This window comes from Mastomys coucha, unplaced genomic scaffold (assembly GCF_008632895.1).
Source record: "Mastomys coucha isolate ucsf_1 unplaced genomic scaffold, UCSF_Mcou_1 pScaffold22, whole genome shotgun sequence".
Classification (NCBI taxonomy): Eukaryota; Metazoa; Chordata; class Mammalia; order Rodentia; family Muridae; genus Mastomys; species Mastomys coucha.
Genome location: NW_022196905.1, coordinates 245639140 through 245657429, shown reverse-complemented (window position 1 = coordinate 245657429; position 18290 = coordinate 245639140). Strand labels below are relative to the sequence as shown.

Genomic DNA, 18290 nt, shown 5'->3' with positions numbered 1-18290 from the left:
ACAGACTCCTGCATAGCTTGATGCACTCTCCTCGTTCATTTCAGGGTCCCCAAGTTCTGCTCTTATGCTTGACCTGCCAGTCCTTGAGGTGTCAGAGACCCAACCAAGTCATCTGTGTGCATGGGGGTTTCCTAGCTAAATCAAGAATCCATAGGCTTTTACTAACCAATATTTCCTGCTAGGATAGGAGAGCCTCTTGGCACTCTGGAAAGTACTAGGAGCTCACTGATACTCTAGGGGAGTTGACAGAGCCTCTTAAATTACTGCCAGGGAGCAGCTGTCTGCATCAAGATCTAGCCCCAAAGTAGCACATCCTGGAGATGCCCTTGATATCACTGTCAGCGTCCCAATGGCACTCCAACACCCATGTAATAGCATCTGTGAGCACCACCAAGCCAGCTAGCCCTTATCACCTTCTGATACCTCAGCCAAGAAATTAAACCCAACAGCCTGCTTGCTCCTGTGAAAGCTGCTCCCTCTGACATCAGGGACCAAATCCTGCCAGCTCAGAAAGCTGCAGAATCTCTAATGATACTTTTTATTTTTTTGGTATGGTACTGCTTCCTAAAATAGCCATAAAGTCTACAATCTTTCCCAGGGCATGGGTGTCTTGGCAAGTCATACCAAGGACCTGGGATGGGTGAGAAGTGACTGCTGATGACAGAGATGTCCAACCACTGAGCAGCAGTGCTACATTCTCAGGACCGCCAACCAGTGTGCAACTCTTGTGCCCCTGTGGTCTTGTTCACAATGGGACCACGAGCAACAGTGGTTGACACTACTCAAAATTAGGCTGGTGTCCATCTTCTGGTGTCTCAACTGCAAAGAGAAGACCTGTTAAGACGGTGACCTCCATCAGTGTCACAGACAGAAAGAAGTCTGCATGGACATGAGACGTGCCAAAATAGTCACTGAGGACTCAGGACTCAGACACAACAGTAGCTTGGGGAACTCTTTCTTGGGGTTACATAGCTCCCTCCATTAGCTGTGGCAGGTGACTGCTGCACAGGCGAACCCTGCTGGCTTTACCACTGCTGTCATTCCAACTAGGTGTTCTCAGCACATGTTTAAGTGCAATGAAAACCCGAGGGATAGATAGCACATGCAGGAGATGGGGAAAGAATGGTATGACTGCCAAACAGAAGGCCAACAACACAATACTTACCCCAGCCAGGCGGGAGGGGGCCCAAGGGATCATGGTCAGTCGAAGCACTCGAAGACTAAACACAAGAAACAGTACAACACAGAAGTTAAAAAAAAAAAAAACACAGAAGACTCTGGTTAAAAATAAATGGATCAATAGAAGTAAAAAAGCCAAAGACTCACTTCCACATTTTAGCCCTTAGCAGAGAATGTAGTGGGACCTCAGACAGCATCTGCTCCTTTAAAGTTTTTGTTTAAGAAAAACCAGGAAAAGAATTCTATGCACCCCAAGAGGACTAGGGACAGGGAGAGCAAGTGGAGTCAGAGGTGTCCTGAGGATGGTAGGCAAGAGCTCCAGGCAGAAGCCAGGTCTGAGCATGGCCGGAAGGCTCAGAGCAAGCTCCCCGCCAGCTCACTGCCGACCTCTGCTCAGCTCCTGCTCCAGGCGGCCAAGGCAACTGAAATCCTCACCACCTCCAACTTTCTCCAAGAACCACACACAGGAGGGGAAAAAATACCGCAGGCCTTTCCAATGAAATCATTCCCACAAGCCCTGCCCACGCCCAGGGCTTCCTGGCTGGGCCCGGCCCTCCTCCCACCACCTCCCTCCTGGGTGTGCAGCATCCACCCAGACTGAGGGCACTTTCATGCCCCAGCCCCTCACCTCCCCCAGGAATGTTTTCCTTTCCCTTCACAAAGCACCTTTATTCTTCCCTGCTTGGACCTGAAGTTGCTCAGTGTTCTGTGTTTGCCTGTCTGGGGAGCTGGTGCTGGGGCTGGGGAAAGAGAAGGGGGAAGGGGCTCCTGGACGCCAGGGTCACTATTTACACTGCCCCTTCAGCCTATTACTGCTTCAAAGTCCCAGGGGAAGGGCTGCAGTAGATGGAGAGCCCTCTTAGCCTTCGGGAAGCTGGGGGGGGGGGGGGCGCACTGTCAAAAACTTTTCATAGTTAAATAAAACGATTGTTTGACTCCGTTCTCTCCCCCACTCAAGCATTTTTATTTCACTTACTAGAATTTAATCATCGTACTAGGGGATCAAGTTCTAAATGCAGACTTCAGGCTGCAGACCTGGCTGGCTCCATCTGGGGATGACAGAGCCACACACACCAGCCAGAGGATGAATGGGGCTCAGTCTGGCCTTGTGCAAACACTGGTGGTGCTCCACTGCCAGCCAAGCCCACTGCAGCCCTCCCTCTACCCCCAACTGAAGGGACAGAGAAACTTTCTTCCCAAGGTGGCAACACAGGCTCCTCTTCCAAGTAATTCCAACAGTAAGACTTGAAACCATAGGTTCCTTGATGGGATAGGGCCCCTTTCAGTAGAGGGCCTCCTGCCAAATGGCACAAAGGAAGCCCTGCAAAGTTGGGGGAGCTGGTCTCGGCTTGATGCCCATTACCAACTCCATCCCAACTCAGATCTACCTCAATACTGAAGCCCAATTCACACTGGGCTTCTGGGTATATCTAGGCATTGGAAGGGTGGGCATCAGTGAGACTTAGCACCTCAGAACACCCCTGCTCCACTTGCTAGTTAAGGGTGTAAGAGTCTTCATGAAAGCCCTTAGCAGCAGAAGATGAAGAACGAATAGGAAACACATGCACCCATCAGGTAGCAGGCAAACCAAAGGCGGTGGTGGGTCAACACTGAGCGACGGGCATGGCTGCAGCTTTCAGGAACTGACCCCAGGGAGTCACACATGCTAGCTGAATGCTCTTAGCAATAAGCACGGGCCCAGCCTGCAATTCAAACAAGTAAGGTGTGGTGGTGCACACCTTTGATCCCAACACTTGAAAGGCAGAGGTAAATGGGTCTCTGTGAGTTCAATGCTAGCCTAGTCTACATAGCAAGCTCCAGGCCATCCAGGCTATGTAGAGAAAACCTGCCTCGAACAACAACAAAAGAAAACTGTAAAGAAAGAAAAAGAAGAGACAATTGGCTTCAGACTCTTGGAATGTGCAGCTAATGTATAAAGTATCCCAGGTTTTTGCAGGAGATCTGCTACCAGCTGGCAGGGACGGACTCAGCCAGCTTCCTTCTACTGACCTTATACTTAATTCTGCAACCAGGTCAAAAGGTTACTGATAGCACAACTTGGAACCAAAATATTCATTATCCTCTTTTTTTCTTGAACTGAAATCTCTCTATGTAGTTCAGGCTGGGTTCAAACTCGGGCTCAGTGATCTCCTTAAACTCAGCTTCCCAAGCGTGAGACTCCAGGTATGGATGCCATGCCTCGCTAAGACCCTTGGCTTATCCTTGCTCGTTTTTGTTTGGTTTTGTTGTTTCTATCCCAAATGTTCTACAACATTGGTTTTCCTTCACCTTTTGAATTTTCTGGTGCCCTCCTTATCAGCTCTACTCACACACACACACACACACACACACACACACACACACACACACACCCTTGGCCTGCAAGAAGGACAGAGAAGAAAAGACAGAGAGGGACCAGACTGAAGAACCATGAACTCCAATGGTGATTTTACTGTTATAGCTAAAGTGAATCACATGACTTTTTGGGTAGTTTTTCTTCTTCTTCTTCTTCTTCTTCTTCTTCTTTTTTTTTTTTTTTTTTTTTTTTTTTTTTTTTTTGGTTTTTTGAGACAGGGTTTCTCTGTGTAGCCCTGACTGGCCTGGAGCTCACTCTGTAGACCAGGCTGGCCTCGAACTCAGAAATCTGCCTGTCCCTGCCTCCCAAGTGCTGGGATTAAAGGCATGCACCACCACTGTCCGGCTTGGGTAGTTTTTCGATGAGGTATATTTTACAACTCAAATAGTAAGAAAAGGAAAGGCACAGAAGTGAGGGGAAACTGTAATAAAAGCTTTGCACCATGACCAGAAAACCCCAAGCAAATCCCCATGCCTTCAGTGGGCAAGCAAAGGCTCCTTCTCCTCATCTCTCCTGAGGGTCCAAGTGTGGTCCACAGAGAAGAGCTGGAAAGGCCCACAGACAGGACAAGGGGACTGACTGATGCCCAAAAGGGAGCTCCTAGAAGTGCGGGTAACTCTGACAGACAAGGTCCTTCATAATCAGAAAAACAAATGTGCCTGCTGAACCACCTTCCTGGGGAATATCCAGGGCTGGAGGCGCAGGATGCAGCCGAGAGCCAGAATGAGCCAGAACGCTCATGTGAGTTCAGTTCCCTCTGGGATTAAGCACAAAGTCCCAGGAATATTTTGAGATACAAACTCAGAAATAAAGAATGTCTACCAAGCACAGCCGAGGACAGGAAAGACTCTGGGAAGGCCAAAGTGCAGAGAAGAAGGCGGCGGTCATGTTAGAACGATGGATCTGAGGGACCAGAGCAGAATCCAGGTGCCTGAGGGATTCGAGGGAAGGACAGAGCCCTCTGCTTCTAAACAGTTCAACCTAAGGATTCAAAGCAGGAAGCACAGAACAACCTGGGTCACACTGTAGATCCTGGCTTCTGCAGGACATCAGAGGAGGACGTGGTGGAATGAGGACAGAGGTGCCATATAAATAGTAGCCTACCAGGTGTGGTGGTGCACGCCTTTAATCCCAGCACTTGGGAGGCAGAGGCAGGCAGATTTCTGAGTTCAAGGCCAGCCTGGTCTACAGAGTGAGTTCCAGGACAGCCAGGGTTACACAAAGAAACCCTGTCTCGGAAAAAGAAAAAAGTAGCCTTTGGGACAGGACAGGGCTGGGTGCTGGTGCAACGACACGTGTGTAAGACTGCTGCTGTCCTCAGTGGACCACAGCAGGAGCACAACATAGAGCAAAGCAAACAAAAGCACAGGCATGCTAATTCAGAGCAACAGAGGACCTTAGGCAGTTAAAAACAAACCACTAGATATGCAGAGAACAGTAACCCAGGGAATGTGGGAAAGGTGCATGCACTGGGAGGCAGGCCCAGGAAGGGAAGGCAGGAGCTCTGGATGTCCTTGACTCCCACTTTAAACTGTATTTGATGCTCTTTAAAGTGCACCAAAGAACAAGATCTCAGTTTAAGCCCAGCAAGAGAAGGAACAGGATGGGAGTGCTGCTAGCACAGTATCAGTTCTTACTCTTCCCAGTCAAACCCTGGGCCAAGGCCAAACCCCAGAATAACTGTATGAAAGCAAGCCTTCTTACTTGTAACCAGGACATGGCACCATAGCAAACAAGAGGGGAAACCAAAAGCAGGAGAAAACCAACAGAGAAATTTAGAGAAGACCAAGAAAAGGGGGGGGGGGGTTCCACCAAGTCTTTTTTCAGTACATCTTCTATTTCACAGAAACAAGGTGACTCCCCCAGTCCACACAGAGCCTCCACATCTGCAGCTAAGCCACAAAAACCATTCCATGGTACTCTAAAAGAAAACTGTTTTACATTTAAATTCCATCTCTCAAGATGCTCCCCCTCCCAAATCAAACATCTACCCTGAGGTCTTGCTAAAATGAGAGAGATGGGCAAAAAGAAAACCTGCAAAAAGACCAAGCAGAAGTGAAGCTAGAACTCCTCTAGTCCTACGTACACAACTTGTAAAAGAACCTGAAGTCTGGGCCAGAGTAAAAGATCACTTTCAGCAATTTTTAACAATTAGAGAAATTAGATAAAGACCCAGGGGGTGGAGGTACTGCCACAGGCTTTCCTGGTTTGGGAGCCAAGACTACTTACTCATTAGCAAGAAAGACATCAACTCCAGCTTCAGACATAGGGGTGCACTGACCAGAGGCAGGGCATGGAGTTACTAAGTTACAAACTTGAGGAATCTCGCTGTGATGAGTGAAGTCTGTTGTGTGGAAGCACTGACATCTCTGGCCACTACACTGTGTGTGTGGCTGCAAACATTAGCATGCAGGAGTCACCCTGCCCTTGGCAGGCTCTCAATCTCTCACCTGGTAGAGGAATCTTTGGCTGAAGTGCTGCATGGCCCCCTGCAACTGATTCCGCTGGGACTGCCACTGCTCATAGTTCCGCACGTACTCAGCAGTCGGGCGCTGCCAAGTGGTTGTCCGGGTGTTGTGGTCCACATAGTAAAACCTCCCTCGGGGGTCTGTGCGTTTTTCCCACCTGGAAACAAGGAGCTCATACTGAGTACGTTGACCTTGCTGCTTCCCTTCCCCACCAAGTTCTAAAAATGTTCTCAGGATGTCTTTCAGGGAGTTGAATTGCTTATACACAGGTGGGCACAGGACCTAGGACCTATGCTGGGACAATTAAAGTGAATCTCAGAATACTTGCTTAGAATTCGAGGAGAGACAAACCTTTTCTGAATGCATGTGAGAGAGCACATACCCAACAGCCACTTGTTCAACTACATAAGGTGGCCCAGTAGATAGCAGGACAGAAAGATAGAAGAAAAGCTGGCTCTTGAGATAGTACTGAGACACAAGATCTAGGTTCACCAGATATCAGGGCATCTAAATTTTCCCATCGCATGAGCTGAAAACTCCCTGTAATGCTTAAGTCAGATTGGGTATTGGTTTGTTGGTTTTCGAGAAAGGGTCTCACAGTGTACTCTGGGCTAATGTGTAACTCACTCTAGACTTATGCTAGCCATGACCTCAGACATTTTCCTGCCTCTGGCTCTTGAGTGCTGGGATTAAAGGTGTATGCCACCATCCTCAACTTTGGATACCAATTTTTGTGCTTTATTTCTCTAAAAGGATGGGTGACTTCTCGGTGTCATTGATGTCTTGGGCATCCCTATCCACACCCTCCCTCTAAAGTGGACAGTTGTATGTCTAAAACACTCTGCTCTGCACTGTTGTCCCAAGTCTAAATCTTACCCTTTCTTCCCCATAGGACTTCCAATGGACTCTGGGTTGGGTCCAGAGTGTGCTGTGAGCTGCACCCATCCTTTCTTCTGGGTTGGCTTGCTCTCATATGGTGAAGTAAATCACACAGTACTTTGAGTAAAGGCTCCAAAGTCAAGTTTCTGAAACCCAGCATGTCTGAGGATGCCTTTATTCCATCCTCCACAGTGGAATGTTAAAGCAACAGGAAGCCATTTTCCATCCTTAATAGAATGGCCCACTCTACAGCTGCATGGCATTCCTGACTTCCAATCCTTTTTGTGTACCCCATTTTGTCCCTCTGGAAGATTCCAACATCTTTTCTTGGCACCCTCAAATTCCATTAGATGTGGCTTGGGTGGATCACTCTTCATTTTCCAGGCTGAACCCTGTTAATCTGCATACTACACATTTCCATTTTCCAGGCTGAACCCTGTTAATCTGCATACTACACATTTCCATTTTCCAGGCTGAACCCTGTTAATCTGCACACTTCACATTTCCATTTTCTAGGCTGAACCCTGTTAATCTGCACAATACACATTTCCATTTTCCAGGCTGAACCCTACGAATCTGCACACCACACATTTCCATTTTGGTAATCCTTTTTTTTTTTTTTTTTTTTTTTTTTTTTTTTTTTTTTTTGGTGTTTTGTTTTTTGCTTTTTAGACAGAGTCTCACTGTATAGCTATGGCTGTCCTGGAACTCATTATATAGACCAAGATTCACCTGTTTCTGCCTCTCAAGTGCTGGGATTAAAGGTGTGCACCACCATGTCCACCTCTTTTTTTTCTTTTAAAAATTTTTTATATTACATTTTAAAGTGTGTGTGTGCATGCATGTATACTTGATTAATGACATATTTTAGAAGTGTGTACTGAAATATGACTAAAGGATAATGTATAGGGTCTGCCTCAAAATAACCCAAACCAATACAAGCAAGGGTGGAGAATAAAGGTTACAGATCACAAACTGGAAATGTTTCCTATAAAGTAAATGTTTAAAACTCTCTGTGTTGCAGTCACTAGATTGTGCCACTGAAGAATGAAAGTAGCCATTAAAAACATGAGACTGAACACCATAGGTTCAAGGACTCCGTGGGCTACTCAGTGAGACAAAGTTAGTTCCAGAACAGCAAGGGCTTCAGAGTAAGAAGCCTGTCTCAAAAACACAAAACAAAATAAACAAACAACCCCCAACTGAGCCAGATACCTTAACCTTAGCACTCAAGAGCAGGGACAGGAGGCCAGCCTGCTACACATCAAGCTCTGGGCCAGCCAGGGCTATACAGAGAGAACCAGAATCAAAAACAGACCACACTAAACAGAACAACAACCAACCACAACAGTAAACCCTCCACAACCTCAGTGTGGCTCGAGGTACAGCACCTATCAATCATGCTGACCACGCCCAAGGCGCTGGGTGTGATTCCCCCAACACCGAGGGAAAAAAGGGAAGGGGGATGGGGAAGTTAACAAATGAATGTGGCCATGCTCTAAGAAAATTTTATTTACAAAAATGGGTGGAGGGCTGGATTTATCCACTTGCTGTGATAAGGCACCAACCCCTGGTACTGAAAAAACAAAACTGTCTATGAATATGAGGGCTCATTATACTATTCTATGTATACCTGAAGTTTCCCATAGTAGTATAAAAATTTCCATCATTTCCACAATAAGATGTGGAAATTGAAGAAAAGAAAACTTTAACAAGCCAATATTTAACTTTGGTAGCCTTCACTTGACTTCAAGTCCAAGTAAAAACAGAGTGAGCACTACAGATGATAAGTTGGGAGAACCACTCCAGGGCAAGCAAGGAAGAAAAAGGAAAACCTGGCACTCTACTGGAAACTGGAGCAATAGAAGCATGTATATACAATCTGTAGAGCCAGACAGTGAGGTGGGGTTTGTCTGGCACACACCTGACAGCTGAACTTAACAAACATAGAGGCTCTTCCCAGAGTGCGCACAAGCCACCACCCTTTCTCTGGGCAAACTGGGAGGACAATGTTCATATTTACACAGAAGCTTTTCATGGCTACACTGGGGGGTAAGGACATTCTTGCGAGCAGAATGCATTCCCTTTTGTAAGCTCTCAGCTCTCAAGACAGGAGAAGCATGTGGAAAGAACTTTCTGTTCCTGGCAGACAGGAAATCAAACCCCTTTTTTTCTTGAACTTAGACAGTCTTATCCCACTTGGAAGTCTCGGTCGGCCTTTGGTTTTGGAGAACTCTACTGTGTTCTCACAGATGAGTTAGGAGCATCCCACTTTTCGGGATAGGCTTTATAGGGAAATGCAGCAACTCTCTTTTTCTTTATACATGCATATATATGCTGCATTGTATAAATGTTCATGTGTAGATGTATAGATATATGTATACATATACATGGGCAGAGGTTGGCACTGGTGTCTTCCTCTATTTGTATACAAGTCCATGTGTATGTGTACAGATGTATGTATATGTACACAGGTATAAAGGGCAAAGGTTGACTTTGGTGTCTTCCACTATTGCTCTCCATGGAAGCAGGGTATTTACTGAACCTGGACCTAGACTCAGCTAGAGAGTAGCTGGCCAGTGTCTCTGTCTCTTTGGTATACACTACTGCACCTGGCTTTTTAGATGGCTGTTGAATTCAGCTCTGTCATGCTTGCATAGCAAGTACTTTTCCAACTGCTCCATCTCCCCAGCTACTGGTCCTGTCCCTGTCTTTTCTTTCTTTTTACCTTTCCTCCTTTCTTTTAAGAGTTTATGTATGTGTGTGGGTATATGCATATGTGTGGCTGCCCCCAGAATCTAGAAGAGGAAATCAGATACTCCAGAGCTGGAGTCACAGGTGGTTATAGGCTACCTGACATGGGTGCTACAAACTGAAGCCAGGTCTCTGGAAGAGCAGTCAGTGCTCTTAACCTCTGAACATCTCCCTAGCTTCCAACCCTGTTTTTTTTGTTGTTGTTGCTGTTTTTTTGTTTTGTTTTGTTTTGGTTTTTTTTTTTTTTTTTTTTTTTTTTTTTTTTTTTTTTGGGGGGGTTTTCGAGATAGGGTTTCTCTGTATAGCCCTGGCTGTCCTGGAACTCACTCTGTAGACCAGGCTGGCCTGGAACTCAGAAATCCACCTGCCTCTGCCTCCCAAGTGCTGGGATTAAAGGCGTGAGCCACCACCGCCCGACTCCAACTCTTTTTTTTTTTTAATCACCCTGTACCTATTTAACTCCAAAGACCTGCAACATATTACAGTACATTCCAAGAAGGAGGGCTGAATTAAGATGACTGGAGAGGAAAAGTCTTCAAGAGACCCAGGGTAATGGTCTGCTGCCTCCAAAAGAAGAAACTGAGTCGCCAATCCACATAGGAGTTAGAGAGCTAACTAAGGCCACTAATACCTCAAGGCCCAGGAGGCTTCTTCACCCCTCCAGTCTCTAGGACTCCAGTGTTCTGTCAGCACTGAACACCACACAGTAAGAGAGCCCCAGCCCATGAGTTAGGGCCAATGCAAAGCAAGTGGAGGAAAAAGGATAGACTGGAGTCAAGGGAGATTGGAAGGAAGGGAAAGCCAGCAAAAAGAAAACAGGGTAAGATCAAGACAGCATTCTGGAGTGGTGGGGATGCCATGGGAGAGTCCTGGTACCCACTCTAAAGCCTCAAGTCTTACCCTGGAGGAAGAGGCCGCTCCCAGGTGGTGGTCTTGGTATTGTGATCAACATAATAGACACGCCCGTTGGGCAGCTCTCTCTGTTCCCATCTGGAAAATAAAAACCAAGGGGAGGCATAACACTTCAGTTGAAAGGTACAGTCCCAGTTACGAAGGAAGTCTTCACTGTGGATGAGGTCAAAAGAAAAAAACCAAAGATGACATTCAAGGTCAGCCCAGTGTCATACCAGTTCTGTGCTGCTGCTAGAACCTCCTTGACAAACTACAGTAGTGTCCCTTTACAGTAGGTATTATTATAAATTCTCCCAAAGCACCATATGCCTGCATTGTATGAGTCTTTTTTTAAAGATCAGCCTTTAATTATGCATGTATGCCTGTGTGTCCATGGAAGAGTAAATGCATCTGAGTGCAAGTGTCTGAGAAAGCCACACTGGATCCCCGGGAGCTAAGGCTGCAGGCAGTGGTGAGCCACCCAACCCGGGAATGGCACTAAGGTCCTCTGAAAGAGCACTGTGTGTTCTTCACCACTGACAGGCCATCTCTCCAACTGCTCCGTGGATTTTCCTTTTAAAGATTTTATTTATTTATTTTATGTATGTGAGTACACTGCAGCTCTCTTCACACACCAGAAGAGGGTATTGGATCCCATTACAGACGGTTGTGAGCCACCATGTGGTTGCTGGGAATTGAACTCAGGACCTCTGGAAGAGCAGTCAGCACTCAACTGCTCAGCCATCTCTCCAGCCCCTACTCCATGGATTTTCCAAGTCAGTTCTTCTTGAGTGGTTTATGATCAAAGATCCCTTAAGAATATGATGGAGTTTAGGCTGTTTTCCTTCTAAAATGAACTTCTAACAAAAATTTGCATGCAATTTCTGAGTTTTATAGACTTCTCTAAAAGTTTACTGATGGACTCCCTTCTGCCTTATAAGCCACCACAACCTGCTTTTAAAAGAAACAAACAAACAAAAAGAACAAGTATCATGGGGCTGGAAGGATGACTCAGTAGTTAAAAGCACTGGCTGCTTTCCTAGAGGAGCCAGGCTTAATTCCCAGCACTCACCCAAATGGCTTACAACTGTCTGTAACTCCAGTACCAGGGTATCTGACACCCTCTCCTGGCCTCTGAGTATGCTGCATGTGTGAAGTACACACACTTACACTCAGGCAAAAAAAAAAAAAAAAAAAAAAAAAAGCTCAAAGACAATAAAATAAAATCTCGGGCTGGAGAGGTGGCTCAGCAGTTAAGAACACTGACTGTTTAATCCCAGCACTTGGGAGGCAGAGGCAGGCAGGCGGATTTCTGAGTTCGAGACCAGCCTGGTCTACAGAGTGAGTTCCAGGACAGCCAGAGCTATACAGAGAAACCCTGTCTCAAAAAAAACAACAAAACAAAACAAAACAAAAAAAGAACACTGACTGCTCTTCCAGAGGTCCTGAGTTCAAATCCCAGCAACCACATGGTGGCTCATAACCATCTGTAATGAGATCTGATACCCTCCTCTGGTGTGTCTGAAGACAGCTACAGTGTACTTACATATAAATAAAGCCGGGCGGTGGTGGCGCATGCCTTTAATCCCAGCACTTGGGAGGCAGAGGCAGGTGGATTTCTGAGTTCCAGGCCAGCCTGGTCTACAGAGTGAGTTCCAGGACAGCCAGGACTACACAGAGAAACCCTGTCTCGAAAAAACAAAAACAAAACAAAAAAAACCCAACCAACCAACCAAACAAACAAAAAAAGACAGCTACAGTGTACTTACATAGAATAAATAAATAAATAAATAAAATCTCAAAATATTATGTCACTAGTTCTGTTCCTTTAGTATTATATATATATTTGTGATTTATCTATGTTGAGGCAGGGTCTCACTATGTAGCCAGTGATGTTTATTTTTTTAAACTGTAGGATTTATTAGCTGAGAATCTTTTGAATAGATTTATACAATCCAGGAACATAGTGCACTGTTATCTGACAACTGGGGTTAAGTTTGTTTATATGAGACTGGGTGCTGAGGAGAGAAAAGGCACTGGGGGACTCAGAGCCAATCAACTCAAGCACCACACATACAGGTAAGGACCACTATCCCAAGTCTGCTGTTGCCCACAGCCTGCCAATGGCCACACCTATCCAGAATACAGTAACCTATGCAAAGGATGCTGCTTCATGAAGGATGTAAACAGTTCCCTGAGTTACCCTCATTTCATTTACTTCTACTGTGGGGTTCTGTCTGGTCTTTTAGGAGGATACTTACTATAGTCTATGCTGACAAAAAGCTTGTTTTTTTTTTTTTTGTTGTTGTTGTTGTTTTGTTTTGTTTTTTTGTTTTTTCGAGACAGGGTTTCTCTGTGTAGCCCTGGCTGTCCTGGAACTCACTCTGTAGACCAGGCTGGCCTCGAACTCAGAAATCCGCCTGCCTCTGCCTCCCAAGTGCTGGAATTAAAGGCGTGCACCACCATCGCCCAGCCAAAAAAAGCTTGTTTTAAAATGTTATGATTGTTGTGTGCCTGTATGTGTGCATGATACATGTGTGCAGGTGTATGTTTGTCATAGCATGCACATGAAGGTCAGCAGACAACTTTACCGAGTTGGTTCTCTCCTTCCACCTTTCCATGGGATCTGGGGATTGAACTCAGGTTATCAGGTATGTGAGGCAAGTGCTTCAATGTTGAGCTGTCTCACTGGCTCTGCAATGCTTGTTTGAAGATGGAAATTTGTTTCAATGTAGCTAGTACTTGAGAGAAAGAAGTGAGCAAAATGTCTAATCTGTGCTTCATAACTTTCCCTGAAAGAAACAGCAATAGAAACTGCCCCATTCAAACTTACTGAGAGAAACATTCGAACCCCACAGGAATCCACCACAGAGATGGGGGGCCAGTAACTCAAGGTCATCCTCAGCTACACAGTAAATTTGAGGATAGCTCAGGTTACATCAAACACTATCTTCAAACTTTACAGATCACATACCTAGTATGCAGAAGGCCCTGGAACTATTCCTAGCACGGTAGAACATAAAAACAGGCTCAGGCCTAGTAACACTGCTCTGCTCATTTTTTTAAAACTGTCCATAATAATTTGATAAGGTGTCCCCACCCCACTTTTTTGAAACAGGGTCTTTTTATGCAGCCTATGCTGGCTTCAAACTCAGCATCCTCCTGCCTCAGCCTCTTGTATGCTGGGATTTATAGTCATGTATTACCAAACCCAGCCTGGAATGCCCTTCTTTAAAAGATAAAATATCTGTTGTAGAAATTGGAGACTTAAAAAGCAAACAAACAGCAGGGCAGCTTTTAATCCCAGCACTTGGGAGGCAGAGGCAGGCAGATTTCTGAGTTCGAGGCCAGCCTGGTCTACAGAGTGAGTTCCAGGACAGCCAGGGCTATACAAAGAAACCCTGTCTCGAAAAACCATAAAAAAATAAAGTAAACAAACAAACAAACAAACAAATAAAACCCCTGAACATGTTTTTCTTTCAATATATAACTCATTTTATGCGCAGTTTCCATTTTAACTTTGATTACAGTTTCATTTGAAACAAGGAAAACAGTTTTATTATACCCTGCCTAATATTTTAATTTGAAGATAAGCAATTCCAAGCAATAAATGCCTTTAACCCACACAGTAGTATTGAACTGCCAAGATACAAAATTGTGTTAAGCCCCTTCCCTTTATCCCACCACAGTTCTAGCAGCTCTTTTAGCACACAGGCCTAGAAGAGCTCTGTCCTCCCATCTTTGATCACAGCTGATCCTAGGAATGAAAGTCTCTTTCAGGGACTGCTATTGTCTAGCCCTGCTCCTTATCCTTATGAACCCTCTTCACCAGACTCAGCTAGCAAAACAGTGGAGGAACAAGACCTTCCTTCCACCGCCTTGTTAAGATCTACATTTTTCCTTTTCAAACTGGACTCCTGCTCAGACTAAATGACTGTGTGGGTCTTCCCTGACCCCCGACCTGGCTTGCCTCCCTTTCTTTGACAACTCTCACTCTTCCCTTACCTGCACAGCTATTCACAAGTCACACAGATCCCTTCCTCATTCATTCAGCACAGTGGGTCACTTCTGTCAGCAGCCACAAGAGCCTCCAGCTTCTGCTGACCCACATAGATTAAGCCTCCCGACATCTTGGCTCGGTCTCCTCATGCCAAGAAAATGATACTAGCTTTGACTTTTTGTTGGCATATCCCTGCCAGGGGTTAAGTTTCTGTCCCTCTAAGCATCTTGCTCACACTGAGATGAAAAGCCTTTTCAATCCATTGCCGTAGGTCTCGATCGGTGCTGCATCCGAGTCGAGTAGGTTCTATCTACCCCTCTGAATAACTGTCTTTGATGCTCTCGGAAACAGTGTTCAAAGCAGTGAGTTTATTTCAGGTCACTACCCAACACATTGCTCCTTGGCCCTCAGTGAACCACACCTGGCTGAAGTAGGCAACAACAGGTCTTGTTTTTGAAAAGGTTTAAGATGTAATCCCCAATTTCATTCAGTCTTAAGGTAATTTTTCTTTTCCCTAAGCTACCTTCACTCCTTCACTCTGATGTGCATCATTCACTCTCCATTCCTAGGCTCCACAGTCACCACACCAAAGAGTTATAGCCAAACAAACACTCAATCCTACTACTAGGATGATGTCAATCAACATTCTACAGCTATCTAAAAGATCAGTCAGCTTGGTGTGGTGCACACACTCAGCACTTGGGAGGTAAAGACAGAAGCATCAGGACATCAAGACAGCTTGTGCTAGAAAAACTTTGTATCAAAACTCTTCAGTTAGTAGCCGGCTTAGTTAGCATGCAGAAAATTTTCCCAAAAGTAATTCTCCACTAGAAATCCCAAGGAACTACGTGATCCACTAACTGCAAATACAGGGTATATGTCCAACCATCCAGACCTTAGTCCTGGGGTTGGACAGAATCTCAGTTTCACCCAAAATAGGATAAAGCTGGGAATGTTGATAATGGCAAAGAGTTCAGGTTAGTGTCAGGGTTCTTCCTAAATAACCTTTATAAAATTACAAGATTAAATGCTCAAAATGCAGTTTGAGAATAAGTATTTGACTATCTGTAGTCACTAATGTCCTTAGTTTTATCAGCCTAGGCACTGGGTGTTAATAGCCCTCTCAGTCAAAGAAAACCTGCTTTCCTCATTAGAAAACAAAACTACTGGGAAGGTGGTGGGGTGGGAACACTAGGCAGAGTGGAAAGAGTTAACACTAGGTGGATAGGATCATACAGACTGTGTAAATTATATGAAATTTTCAAAGAATAACAAAATGCAATTAACAAAAAATAAACAAAATCATAAGACTAAGATGTGATATGTACATATTTATACTTTCCACATTCCAGAGGCTAAAGCAGGGGGATCCTGAGCTAAAAACCAACCCAGATTACCTAGTACAGTGGTTCTCAGCCTTCCTAATGCTGTGACCCTTTAATACAGTTCCTCATGTGGTGGTGACCTCCAACCATAAAATTATTTTAGTGGCTACTTGGTAAGTGTAACTTTGCTACTGTTATGAATCATAATGTAAAACTAATGTAGGGACCAGCCACCTTCCTACTGGTGCCTGGCTTCAGTGGATTTTTCCCTCAACAGAGTAGGGATTGTGTTCAGCTCCATCCTTCTCCTGGGACCTTTCCTGAATTCTAAACTACAACTTCAATCTAAGCACACTAATTTCCTTTTAATAACTACCAACAGCATTTTATGTCCCCTAAGATCGGGATGTCAGAGTAGCAGCTACTGAGTTTCCTGGATTAAGTCTGTTTTCTTTTCCTCTTCAACCATCCCATTTTCTTTGCCTTGGGGAAAGCCCCAAATGGAGTCTGGCAACATTCAAATATAAGCTTTTACAGAAAATCAAGACAAGTCTCAGAAATGGTCTCTGTAGTGCACACACGTGCACACACACACTTTTCAAATGGAAGGTTGGCAACATAGGTATATAATCTGAAAACATTGGATGAGAGCGAAAATGAGTATTTTCTTTCTAAAGGCAGTTTGGTAACTTGTTCAATGACTCTTTCTATATGAATCCCCAATGACTCTTTCTATATGAATCTCCTAAAAGCTAGCAAGTTTTCTTTTAGAACAGAGCCCAGGGAAACAATTATGCATCAGGGATGGAGCTATAAGAACAGCTATACAGCTCATCACAGCAGTGGCAGAAACCCTGAATGGCCCCAGATGGTGCAATGAGAAATGCTATTTCTATACTGGGGTGATTCCACTCTCAAAACAAACTGGAAACAAAGTTATTCAGATGTTTGCAACATCTGATGGAAAAGCAAGTTAAGAGACAACATGCTTGAGAAAGTCACACCTGAGTTTAAACAGTAGAGGCTGGGACGGTTACTACGGAGGCTGGCCACTGCTCTTGAACTTGATCCTGGGACCCACACAGCAGAAGGACAGAACCAGCTCTTAGAAGTAATTTCTCACCTCCACATGCTTACAAAATAAATGTAATGAAAATTTAATTACACAAACATACTGGTTTTAGTTAAATCTAAATTGACCCTGTATGATTAACATACTAAGAAAAAGACACTGTCAGGTAAACAATGGCATCCCAACATTTCTAAGTTTTGTGCTGATTTTAAAGATGATAAAATATTCAAATAGAATGTGGATCTACAATGGGGGCTGGTGAGATGGCTCAGTGGCTGAGGACATTCCCTACTCTTCCTGAAGACACTTGGTTCCCAGCGTCCTTGTCAGGTGGCTCATTGCCACTCCAGTTCCAGGAAATCCAAAGTTTCTCATTCCTTAGAGCACTTCACTCAGGGGCACATATCCACACATATTCACATAATTAAAAATAAAAATTAAATCTTTTTTTTTTTTTTTAAATCAAAGCCAGGCAGTGGTGGCAGCCTGGTCTACAGAGAGTTCCACAAACAAACAAACAACAACCAAAAAGCCATGAAGTCACATATACTGCCTCAGTACTCAAGAGGCAGAGGCAGGGGGATAAGGAGTTCCAGTCAGATGCCTAGGCTACAGAGCAAGTTCAAGGTCACCCTAAGCTACAGGAGATCCTATCATAAGTAAACAAACCCTGCAGATTAAAGAAAAAGCCACAGGAATGGAGCGACTGCTTAGCAGTTGAGAGGATTTGCTGCTCCTGCAGAAGACCTGGGTCCAGTTCCCTTGTACCTACATGGTGGCTCACAACTGTCCATAACTCCAATTCAAGTTCTTCTGAACCTCCATGGTACCAGGGCACATATGTGGTATGTATACATACATACATACATACATACATACATACATACATAAGATTCACACACACAAAATTAAAACAAATCTTTTTTAAAAGAGAGAAACACAAATAGCCAAATAGAAAAATGGAACAAAAATTATACCAATAAGGCAATTCATAAAGAAGCAAAATATTAAAGAGTTTAAAAAATACTCAAAGAAATTAAAATTCAAACCACAAAAAGATAATAAATTCTGTAGATTGGACCAATGAAAAGGAGCTGACAATGAATTTTAGCAAGAGTGCACATAGCTACCCAAAGAAGAGGGACTCCACAAGCCAACTTGGGGAAGTAGTTTGAGAGGGGTTTCCCACTGACACTGATGGACTGTGGTGCAGGAATTCCATTTCCAGAAGAACGGTCTACTTTACTTGTCATTTTGCTTTTTGTGTGTTTTTATGGGTGAGACAGAATCTCACTCCAGGCTGTCCCAACCTTGTAGTATATACCAAGCTGGCTGTCCCAACCTTGTAGTATATGCCAAGCTGGCT

General features: G+C 44.6%; 1 protein-coding gene across 2 annotated transcripts in view; it reads right to left on the bottom strand.

Annotated features, from left to right (window-relative positions):
- Positions 1 to 18290, bottom strand: part of Wwp2 (WW domain containing E3 ubiquitin protein ligase 2) — a 125362-nt gene that overhangs the window by 11685 nt on the left and 95387 nt on the right. The window contains exons 9-11 of one of the 2 annotated variants that reach the window (XM_031341345.1): positions 10537 to 10626; positions 5986 to 6160; positions 1166 to 1220 (exon numbers count right to left, since the gene is read on the bottom strand). In XM_031341345.1, the coding sequence (XP_031197205.1) occupies positions 1166 to 1220; positions 5986 to 6160; positions 10537 to 10626 (320 nt within the window). Of the gene's footprint in view, positions 1 to 1165; positions 1221 to 1326; positions 1653 to 5985; positions 6161 to 10536; positions 10627 to 18290 lie in introns of those variants that run through there. The other variant, XM_031341346.1, reaches the window with a different exon arrangement.